The 12,155-nt window shown below is 41.2% G+C and overlaps 1 protein-coding gene across 1 annotated transcript in view; it reads left to right on the forward strand.

Annotated features, from left to right (window-relative positions):
- Window positions 1-370: 370 nt before the first annotated feature.
- retreg1 (reticulophagy regulator 1) overlaps window positions 371-12,155 on the forward strand; it is a gene marked incomplete at both ends in the record, with an annotated part of 65,280 nt that continues 53,495 nt past the window's right edge. The window contains 2 exons of the mRNA XM_084139162.1: window positions 371-495; window positions 1,705-1,823. Of these exons, the coding sequence (XP_083995288.1) occupies window positions 371-495; window positions 1,705-1,823 (244 nt within the window). The remainder of the gene's footprint in view (window positions 496-1,704; window positions 1,824-12,155) is intronic.

Raw genomic sequence — 12,155 nt, forward strand, 5'->3', positions numbered from 1 at the left:
TGGAAATAAAAAATCACGTGGAATGGAACAAGTTGGAGATGGTGACCAAATCCAGATGGTGACTAATACAGTTATTTCTCCCTCGCCCATCAACATGAGCTTTCTTTTAAGTAGCACCATGCTGCTGTTGTTGCTAGCTAGCCAGCATAAACTAGCTGGGAAGGTTTTATCAGGACGACTGACTGAACCGAATCCATTAGTCTCCACACTCGACTCAGCTGCGCGACATAGGTCAACCATTTGTGCACCAGGCGTGTCCGTATAGCTTCTCCCACGTCAGAATCGACCCGGATTCTAGGATGCTGCCACAGAGGCGGGGCCGGAGGCTGCAGCGGTGAGTCTGGCCAGGGCTGGACACTCAGGTGGGGCGATGGCGGCGGCTGGGCACGAGGAAGAGCAGGCTGTTATAGGGGACTGTCGCATTTCAAACGTGATCAACTGGAAGAGACCTTTCAGGACCACGACATTCTTTGCTGCCACCACTGCTGTGTACTGGTAAGCATGACGCAGTGGAAATGATGTCAGTCGTTGAAAACCACCTATTGAAACCATTGACTGCTTTTACAATTGTTCTCTATTATTATAGCATATCTGTACAATTCTAATTGTGGTGAAATGTTGTGTATATTATAGCCTACAGTATCATGATTTGCAAAGCAGATCTTTGATTTGGAGTGAGTGCATATTGTATGCAATTACAATATGATGCAATATCATGACATGGCTGTGTATAATGACAAATTCATCATTTGTGTTGGATAGGGAGTGGGAACAACAAAAGGATCGACTCTCTGTGTGTGTGTGTCTGTGTGTGTGTGCGCGCGTGCGTGTGCGCGCGTGTATGTGTGTGTGTGCCTATAGTGGAAACATTGAATAAGCAACAGTCCTTCCCCACTTATAAATTATTCTGACATTAATTATGTCTGCAGCTAACCTAAGCATTTCTTAGGTAAACAATCTATTTGGGTTAACAGGACATTTTATGCAATCATGCAAATGCTCAAGTCCTGTTTTGTTTGTTTTGTTCCTCACAGTAGGCTGTTGCCTGGATTATAAACTTGTAAAGATTATAGCTGTGCTATTACCTTGGCCAAGCAAGTGTAACTCAATGTCAACAACACAAAAACAAGGCATGTTATGACTAGAAAATGGGAACAGAAGAGAGAAAGTAAAAGAGAGGTTTTCGTAGTCATGGTTTTACAGTGAAGGGCATTGAGTGGTATTGAATGCATATTGCCCTTACAAAAAAAGATCACGGTTTTGAAACTGCCGTAAAAGTGCAGTAACTGCAGTCGACGTGGTATTTTGGATGCAGTAATTGCAGAATAACTGCACTGTAACTGCAGTTACACTACAAAATTACTGCAGTAAAAGAAACGGTGTTCTTTTGGACGCAGTATTTGCAGCATTCTGCAGTTATACTGCACTCAAACTACAGTTATACTGCTGTGTACTGCAGTTATACTGCACTCTGACTGCAATCTTTTTTTTGTGAGAGTGAAAATGTCTCAACCCAATATCAGTTTGAGACAATTAATCACTTCTCAATATGTTTGTCTGTTTAATTTTTTCACTAATTGAGTTAGTTAGCTGCAATCCTTAATGATTTGTTGAATTCTTCTCCATGTACAGTACAAGCTCACAACATGGCATCAGGATGAGAGATAAGACAGATAATGACATTGTTTATTTCTGATCCTCTAGGTTTGTGGCCCTCAGTTCCTATAGAGCGTACTGTCTTCTTGCCCTTTCCTTGGCTCTGATGGTGACAGTGCTGCTTGTTAAAGATGTGGCTCTCTCCAGATGTGTCTCTTTCTCTAAAGGTATGCAGTGCACCGCTCAATACTTAAGGGATAAACGCCAACATTCTGTACATTACCTTGGAAATAATGGACAACGCAGCGCAGAGTCCCTTTGCGGAGTTCATTTTTCCAAGGTTTGTTTGTTTAAATGTTTAGTCATTTATCCAGAGCGACTTACAGGAGCTATTAGGGTTAAGTGCCTTATTCACAGGCACATCAACAGATTCTTCACCTAGTCGGCTCGGGGATTCGAACCAGCAACCTTTCAGTTACTAGCCCAACGCTCTTAACTGCTAGGCTACCTGCCGGTAACGTACAGAATGGAGGCGTTTATCCCGCTTATACCACAGTTGCCCCAAAAAATATATGACAGCAAACATTTACCGGTCGAAATACTTTATTTTCGTTGATATTTTCTTTTTTATAAGCAAATTCATACTTTCTCATCTTTTGGTTGCTAGAGACTCGCGACCCAGTCGTTCGTTCGATTAGTTCGATATTTATGGATGTGACCCAGTCGTTCGTTCTTTATGTTCCTTTGCCATGCTCTCTGGCAATGTTCTTATCCCTTGCTTGCTAGCTAGCCAGCTAGCTACGGCTAACACAGTCACGACCTCTGCAGCCTGAATAACAGCAAAGTAGCTGTTTTCTATTGACATTTATTTAGATACATCCATAACATTGAGCTGATAATGCCCGATTTTGCCTGAAAAGTTTGCCTTCTCATCAGGACACTCAACACTGTTCATTACGAGGAAATTGCGTTGCATATCAAACACTAGGCTAGAAGCTAGGCAAATAGTTTGTTGCTAGCAAACCTGCCAATATGACAAGCTAATTAAAAAATATCAGTTGCTGAAAACAGCTGGTCAAACTAGAAACCTGGGAGTATTTGACAGCATAGCGCCACTTGCGTCATGACTGCAACAGTAGGGACCAGAGAAATTCATGTTCATCCCTCACCACGTTAAGTCATCAGATGCTCCAAAAAAAGATGTCTCTGCAAAAACAAATCAATGCTAGCTAGCTAGCTGCGTTTTTTCCTCATTGGACCTGCGTTTACAATGTATCCAATTTTGGTTTGTGTGGTTGTTGGTTTAGCTTTCAGTAACTTTGTAGCAAGTACAGTCTACATGTTTAGGCGCTTATTGCGTCATTGCAAGGTGTTTCAATATTTTTTCCAACTGTCCCGTTATCTGGTTTTAATGTCCATTCTAGAATGCCCTTCTAACCAATCAGAAACGAGTATTAAACAATGCTGTGGTATAACTGATTATTATGCTTTGCATTTGACTAAAGGGTTCAGTTTTATTTGTGATGAAAAAATATATATATAATGAATATGAAAGCATATTTTTGTTGTTGTAGTACACCGGCAATGTTATCACTGAAAGGTGATGAAATAAGAACTACACTCCATTTTGTATGTATACTTGCTCAGATGGGAGTGGAGGTGAGAAATTGTATTCTGTGGGGGCTGGTATGGGGGCATGCTTTTGTTCCAGCGTAGCTATACTTGATTGAAGAATATAATTGATTGAGTGGTACAATCAGGTGTGTTAAAGGGATAGTTCGGGATTTTGGCAATGAGACCCTTTAATTACTTCCCCAGAGTCAGATGAACTCGTGGATACCATTTTTATGTCTCTGCGTGTAGTTTGAAGGAAGTTTCTTTCTAGCTTTGCGCAATTGCTAACTAGCGTTAGCGAAATGACTGGAAGTCTGTCCTGTAGACCCCTCAAACTCAACCCTGGATCTCGAAGCCAGTTCCATTGCTTTTTTTCAGTGTTCCCCTCTAATCAGGGACTGATTTAGACGGTTGCAATTAATGATCAGGTAGAACAGAAAACCAGCAGGCTCCGGACCTCGTAGGGCAAGAGTTGAATACCCCTGCTGTAGACTTCTAGTCATTTAGCTAACGCTAGTTAGCATTGGCTCGCAAAACGACCTCTAGCTTCCTTCATAATAGAGGCAGAGACATACAAATGATATCCACAAATTTATCTGACTCTTGGGAAGTAGATAAAGATTGCCAAAATCCCGAACTAACCCTTTAATGCTGGGCTGGAGCCAAAGCCTGCATAGAAACTGTTGCTTGCAGGGTAAGATTGCCCTATATACAGTGTCTTCGGAAAGTAGTCATACCCCTTGACTTTTTCCACATTTTGTTACGTTACAGCCTTATTCTAAAATGGATTAAATATGATTTTTCTACACAAAATACCCCATAATGTCAAAGCGAAAACAGGTTTTTATAATTTTTTGCAAATGTATTAAACATTTAAAAACAGAAATACCTTATTTACATAAGTATTCAGACCCTTTGCTATGAGACTCGAAATTGAGCTCAGGTGCATCCTGTTTCTAGGCCAACTGTGGTAAATTCAATTGATTTGACACGATTTGGAAAGGCACACACCAGTCTGAGGTCCGGAACGCTCTGGAGCAGGTTTTCATCAAGGATCTCTCTGTACTTTGCTCCGTTCATCTTTGCCTCGATCCTGACTAGTCTCCCAGTCCCTGCTGCTAAAAAACATCCCCACAGCATGATGCTGCCAACACCATGCTTCACTGTAGGGATGGTGCCATGTTTCCTCCAGACATGACACTTGGCATTCAGGCCAAAGAGTTCAATCTTGGATTCATCAGACCAGAGAATCTTGTTTCTCATGGTCTGAGAGTTTTTACGTGCCTTTTGGCAAACTCCAAGCAGGCTGCCATGGGCCTTTTACTGAAGAGTGGCTTCCGTCTGGCCACTCTACCATAAAGGCCTGATTGGTGGAGTGCTGCAGAGATGGTTGTCCTTCTGGAAGGTTCTCCCATTTCCACAGAGGAACTCTAGAGCTCTGTCAGAGTGACCATTGGGTTCTTGGTCACCTCCCTGACCAAGGCCCTTCTCCCCTGCTCTAGGAAGAGTCTTGGTGGTTCCAAACTTCTTCCATTTAAGAATGATGGAGGCTACTCTGTTCTTGGGGACATTCAATGCTGCAGAAATGTTTTGCAACCCTTCCCCAGATCCGTGCCTCGACAAAATTCTGTCTCGGAGCTCTATAGACAATTCCTTCGACCTCATGGCTTGTTTTTAGCTCTGACATGCACTGTCAACTCTGGGACCTTATATAGACATGTGTGTTCCTTTCCAAATCATGTCCAATCAATTGAATTACCACAGGTGGACTCCAATCAAGTTGTAGAAACATCTCAAGGATGATCAATGGAAACAGGAAGCACCTGAGCTCAATTTCGAGTCTCATAGCAAAGGATCTGAATACCTATGTAAATAAGGTATTTCTGTATATATATATATATATATATATATATATATATATATATATTAGGGGTGTAACGATTCGTTTTAACAACGATTCGATTTGTATCACGATTCGTGGTTGTCGATACGATTCAAGGACGATATTGGTTCATTTAGAACGATACGATCCGAAACGATTCAGTGACTTGAAATCGATTCAGTAACCTTTTAGCCAAAAATTCAACCAGTGTGACTGAAATAAATACCTGGATACTGGACAGTGCAGGTGAAGTTTCCTAGATTCCTGTTTCTTGTAAGGACCGCAATGGTGGCTTGATAATTTCTCGCTCGTCGGCTTCTCCTCTGTCGTCCGCCATGCTATGTTTTGTTGTCTTTGCGCCTTTGCGCTGCTGCGGGGCGATGACGTCACGGATAGGCAGACTGAATCGAGTAATGTTTAAAGCCTTTATCATTAAAAGTGCTAAGAAAAAACATCCATATAAAGTCTGACGTGCTTAAATCCAATGGGTTATTTCCTAGTATCGATACAATCGATTTATTACATTTTAAAACGATGTTAGATTGATATACAGTGGGGAGAACAAGTATTTGATACACTGCCGATTTTGCAGGTTTTCCTACTTACAAAGCATGTAGAGGTCTGTAATTTTTATCATAGGTACACTTCAACTGTGAGATACGGAATCTAAAACAAAAATCCAGAAAATCACATTGTATGATTTTTAAGTAATAAATTTGCATTTTATTGCAATTATTTGATACATCAGAAAAGCAGAACTTAATATTTGGTACAGAAACCTTTGTTTGCAGTTACAGAGATCATACGTTTATTGTAGATCTTGACCAGGTTTGCACACACTGCAGCAGGGATTTTGGCCATCTCCTCCATACAGACCTTCTCCAGATCCTTCAGGTTTCAGGGCTGTCGCTGGGCAATACGGACTTTCAGCTCCCTCCAAAGATTTTCTATTGGGTTCAGGTCTGGAGACTGGCTAGGCCACTCCAGGACCTTGAGATGCTTCTTACGGAGCCACTCCTTAGTTGCCCTGGCTGTGTGTTTCGGGTCGTTGTCATGCTGGAAGACCCAGCCACGACCCATCTTCAATGCTCTTACTGAGGGAAGGAGGTTGTTGGCCAAGATCTCGCGATACATGGCCCCATCCATCCTCCCCTCAATACGGTGCAGTCGTCCTGTCCCCTTTGCAGAAAAGCATCCCCAAAGAATGATGTTTCCACCTCCATGCTACACGGTTGGGATGGTGTTCTTGGGGTTGTACTCATCCTTCTTCTTCCTCCAAACACGGCGAATGGAGTTTAGACCAAAAAGCTCTATTTTTGTCTCATCAGACCACATGACCTTCTCCCATTCCTCCTCTGGATCATCCAGATGGTCATTGGCAAACTTCAGACGGGCCTGGACATGCGCTGGCTTGAGCAGGGGGACCTTGCGTGCGCTGCAGTATTTTAATCCATGACGGCGTAGTGTGTTACTAATGGTTTTCTTTGAGACTGTGGTCCCAGCTCTCTTCAGGTTTTCCTACTTACAAAGCATGTAGAGGTCTGTAATTTTTATCATAGGTACACTTCAACTGTGAGAGACGGAATCTAAAACCAAAAAAAAAATCCAGAAAATCACATTGTATGATTTTTAAGTAATTAATTTGCCTTTCATTGCATGACATAAGTATTTGATCACCTACCAACCAGTAAGAATTCCGGCTCTCACAGACCTGTACTTAAAAATCATACAATGTGATTTTCTGGATTTTTGTTTTAGATTCCGTCTCTCACAGTTGAAGTGTACCTATGATAAAAATTACAGACCTCTACATGCTTTGTAAGTAGGAAAACCTGAAAAATCGGCAGTGTATCAAATACTTTTTTCCCCCACTGTATACTGTACCAGTCAAAAGTTTGGAAACACCTACTCATTCAAGGTTTTTGTTGATTTGTACTATTTTCTACATTGTAGAATAATAGTGAAGACATCAAAACTATGAAATAACACATATGGAATCATGTAGTAACCAAAAAAGTGTTCAACAATTCAAAATATATTTTATATTTGAGATTCTTCATGACAGCAAAACTTTGCCTTTGTCACGATCGTCTAATGAGGGAGACCAAGGCGCAGCGTTGCGGGTGAACATATTTATATTTATTTACTAGATCACACGATCAAAACAAAGAACGAAACGTGAAGTCCTTCGATACCAAACCAAAAGGAACAAGAACCCACAAACACAAAGTGCAAGACAAACAGTTAAATATGGCTCCCAATCAGAGACACCCAGCTGACACTCGTTGCCTCTGATTGGGAGTCACTCAGACCAACATAGAAAATTAAACATAGACTTACACACCCTGGCTCAACATAACATAGTCCCCAGAGCGTGACAGCCTTGATGACAGCTTTGCACACTCTTGGCATTCTCTCAACCAGCTTCGCCTGGAATGCTTTTCCAACAGTCTTGAAGGAGTTCCCACATATGCTGAGCACTTGTTGGCTGCTTTTCCTTCACTCTACGGTCCAACTCATCCCAAACCATCTCAATTTGGCTGAGGTCGGGGGATTGTGGAGGCCAGGTCATCTGATGCAGCACTCCATCTCTCTCCTTCTTGGTAAAATAGCCGTTACACAGCCTGGAGGTGTGTTGGGTCATTGTCCTGTTGAAAAACAAATGATAGTCCCACTAAGCCCAAACCAGAAGGGATGGCATATCGCTGCAGAATGCTGTGGTAGCCATGCTGATTAAGTGTGCCTTGAATTCTAAAGAAATCACAGTGTCACCAGCAAAGCACCCCCACACCATCACACCACCTCCTCCATTCTTCACTGTGGGAACCTTACATGTGGAGATCATCCGTTCACCTACTCTGCGTCTCACAAAGACACGGTGGTTGGAACCAAAAATCTAAAATTTGGACTCATCAGACCAAAGGACAGATTTCCACCGGTCTAATGTCCATTGCTTGTGTTTCTTGGCCCATGCAAGTCTATTCTTCTCATTGGTGTCCTTTAGTTGTGTTTTTTTTGCAGCAATTCGACCATGAAGGCCTGATTCACACAGTCTCCTCTGAATAGTTGATGTTGAGATGTGACTGTTACTTCATCTCTGTGAAGCATTTATTTGGGCTGCAATTTCTGAGGCTGGAAACTCTAATGAACTTATCCTCTGCAGCAGAGGTATCTCTGGGTCTTCCTTTCCTGTGGCGGTCCTCATGAGAGCCAGTTTCATCATAGCGCTTGATGGTTTTTGCGACTGCACTTGAAGAAACATTCGAAGTTCTTGAAATGTTCCGGATTGACTGACCTTCATGTCTTAAAGTAATGATGGACTGTCGTTTCTCTTTGCTTATTTGAGCTGTTCTTGCCATAAAATGGACTTGGACTTTTACCAAATAGGGCTATCTTCTGTATACAAACCCTACCTTGTCACAACACAACTGATTGGCTCAAACGCATTAAGAAGGAAAGAAATTCCACAGATTAACTTTTAACAAGGCACACCTGTTAATTGAAATGCATTCCAGGTGACTACCTCATGAAGCTGGTTGAGAGAATACCAAGATTGTGCAAAGCTATTAAGAGTGAAAGCAGGTATACAAGATGGCGTATTGAATACACAGCGGGACAAATCACCTCAAGATAAAAACATAATATTCAATTTCAGTAAGTTAGACTAAATATTAACATTTCATATATTCGAGGGTAATAACATTCAATCTGGATAATAACACAAAACAAATGATAAGACTAGAGAAATGTATCGACAAATATTACAACAACACGCAACACCCAAACATGATGCAAGATAAACGAGGAGAATCAATCTCCAAGAGAAAACGCGACTCCTCGACTGATACAGATGATTTATGCTTTTCACCACTGGGACTGGTAAGTGTGGAAAGCGACCTGTTGAAGTCGATAAATGACAAACTGGGCATACTAGAGTTGGTCAGTAATGATGTAAAAGAGTTGAAGGCGAGTCTTGAAATGAGTGATGGAAATGCTGCGATAATGGAGAGCGATACAAAAAAACTAAAAGGGGCAGTCACTAGGATGGAAACGGACGTTAAGGAACGTAAAAAGGAGAACAACTTTCTGAAAGAAGCCTTACTAGACATACAAACTAGATCGATGAGAGAAAATCTAGTACTTACGGGTATCCAGGAAAAAGAGGGAGAGATTACAGAAAAACATGTGAAGGACTTCTTTCTTATAGCGCTTCAAATTCCACTTGAGGCTGTCAACAAGATCTAACTCGAACGTGTACACCGTTTCGGACAAAGAGGCCAGAGATATGAGCGTCCAATCGTTGCCAAATCTGCTTTTTTTAAGGATAAAGTAATGGTTAAAAGCCTAGGTAAAAGACTTGCTGGCACGAAAATAGGCATGAATTGTCAGTTCCCGAGGGAGATTGCAGAACGGCGCAAAGTTCTGTACCCAATCATCAAGGAAAATAGATGAAAAGGGAAGCGTGTTGCTCTTGTTGTCGATAAACTGTATATTGACAACCAAATGTTCCGCGACACAAAGACTACTCCATGGCTATTCTGAAAGTTCTAATAGAGGAGTCGAATAATGGAACACCCAGTACTAGCCATGGTAAGGATTGTAATAATAAAGCACATTTATTGTAGGTATAGTATTTTATAAAGGGTTAAGACGGTATTACAAGAAAAGATAACAAGCAAAATAATACATCTTCAAATACAACTAAATTAGAACGCAAGTACTCAATCAACATAGTGGAGATAAAAACATAGCAAACAGAAGACATAGAAGGCACAGTATGTGGGTATGTGTGGATTTATTGTGATGGAAGGTGTGGTGTGCGTTTTTGTGTTTGGAAAAGTGTGGCGTTAAGTGAGTGAGAAAGGAAATGGTTGCATATCCCAGAACCAACGTGTGTCTGTGAGCAGGGGTTGTGAGAGAGAGCTTTCAATTTTGTGCAGATGAGGGATATACATTTTAAAATAATAATAATAATATATTTTAATAATATATTTTTTTATTGTCCTATCATGAAAGAACGATCCCCAACCCTATATCCTAGACATCCACCTGAGCGACCCATACACCAAAGAGAAGTCCCCATCTGTTTTATGGACCTGCTGTGAGCTACCTATATGCAGCCAAAACAGAAAAATAAATGCGGTCAGAGACCTACTTGAGCAGCACCGCCCCCTCAAGATTCTGAGCCTGCCTGGCAGGGTTGGTCCTACAAAGCCAGAGCCCCCTGATGGGAGAGCATAATATACAAGGAAATTCTCAAAGCTGCTAATGAGAACTTTGACGACCTTGTACCTAGCCGGTGGGGATTCCGGTGGGGTACCCCCACCCAGGTAGTGGCAGTGCTGGCAACACTGGCTGCAGTAACCCATGGGGAGGGGGTCACACTCGGACAATCAGAGAGGGGGCTTATCATTGTGGCCCAGGTGGCACAAAATAATCGAAGGTCTGACTGCACAGAGATGCTTGGGAAAAATGGTTACAACGGGGGACCAGAGTGTTTGTGTCTCAGGTGAAGAGGGTGGATCTGATCTCCATCACCTAGGACTTGACATAGATTAAATAGATGAATCAAATCTCACATTGTTGTCAATTTTTGCTCAATCTTGCATACTTTCTCAAACAGCTGTAACTATATATGCATTCGTATATGCATTCGTAAATCAGGTCCTTTCTTGAGTAGGGCTGTGGGATGTAACAACCGTTGAGCATCTGATTTTATGGTTGATTGTGGAGTAAAGGGGTTGAGTGTGTTAGAGTATGTGCGTGTGTGTTTATCCCACATCTGTTGCAAGGGGTAAGGATGTTAGGGAGAATATAGGATGAACCACAATAGTTGTTTGCTAAAATAATAATTGCTTATTGAAAATGTATTGTAATACAATGGCAATCCGGGTTATAGGTTAAAATCCTACGCATGAACTGCCGTCATTATTACGCATTTTTAATTGATAATGATGGAAAATAAGATATGCAACATATTTGAATAGATATATATTTTTAAATAGCTATATATATATATATATATATATATATATATATATATATATATATATATATATATATTGAGGTGAGAGCATTGGAAATGCTTTTGGCGGTTGACCTGCTTCTGTTTTGTGGGTGGCACTGTGTGCTGTTTTCGATGGATGGGTCCTGGCCTCTCGAGGCCCTAGGGATCCGGAGGGACGGGGGTGGTATGCCGATCACTGGGATGACGGCCCAACTTAGGATGGGGAGGGGCTTTAGCGGGGGAATTAGTGGAGAACAATTGGAGGGTTACTTAGTAGCAATGCAAATATCATGGTACAGCTATATGGACACTCAATCACTATGGTATTTTGTATTGGTAAATTTACAAACATATATAATGATAAATAGATTTGAAACTTGTATCTCATTATGGTATATGGTGAAATAAGTATAGCCAGTTATAATTGTAATGGCTTAGCAGATAATAACAAAAGAAGAACAATATGTACATTGCTCAAAGAGAAGAAACATAATATCTATTGTTTACAGGAAACTCATTCTACAATTCTAGATGAAGTTGCGTGGAAAAAGGAATGGGGGGGGGGGGCAAGTATACTTCTCCCATGGGCAAAGAAACTCAAAAGGGGTGATTAATTAACAGTAATTTCGATCCGAATGTGCAAATTGTCCAAACAGATACAGTGGGGAGAACAAGTATTTGATACACTGCCGATTTTGCAGGTTTTCCTACTTACAAAGTATGTAGAGGTCTGTAATTTTTATCATAGGTACACTTCAACTGTGAGAGACGGAATCTAAAACAAAAATCCAGAAAATCACATTGTATGATTTTTAAGTAATTAATTTGCATTTCATTTCATGACATAAGTATTTGATCACCTACCAACCAGTAAGAATTCCGGCTCTCACAGACCTGTTAGTTTTTTTTAAGAAGCCCTCCTGTTCTCCACTCATTACTTGTATTAACTGCACATGTTTGAACTCGTTACCTGTATAAAAGACACCTGTCCACACACTCAATCAAACAGACTCCAACCTCTCCACAATGGCCAAGACCAGAGAGCTGTGTAAGGAC

The sequence above is a fragment of the Coregonus lavaretus genome (assembly GCF_964263955.1).
Source record: "Coregonus lavaretus genome assembly, chromosome: 23".
NCBI lineage: Eukaryota > Metazoa > Chordata > Actinopteri > Salmoniformes > Salmonidae > Coregonus > Coregonus lavaretus.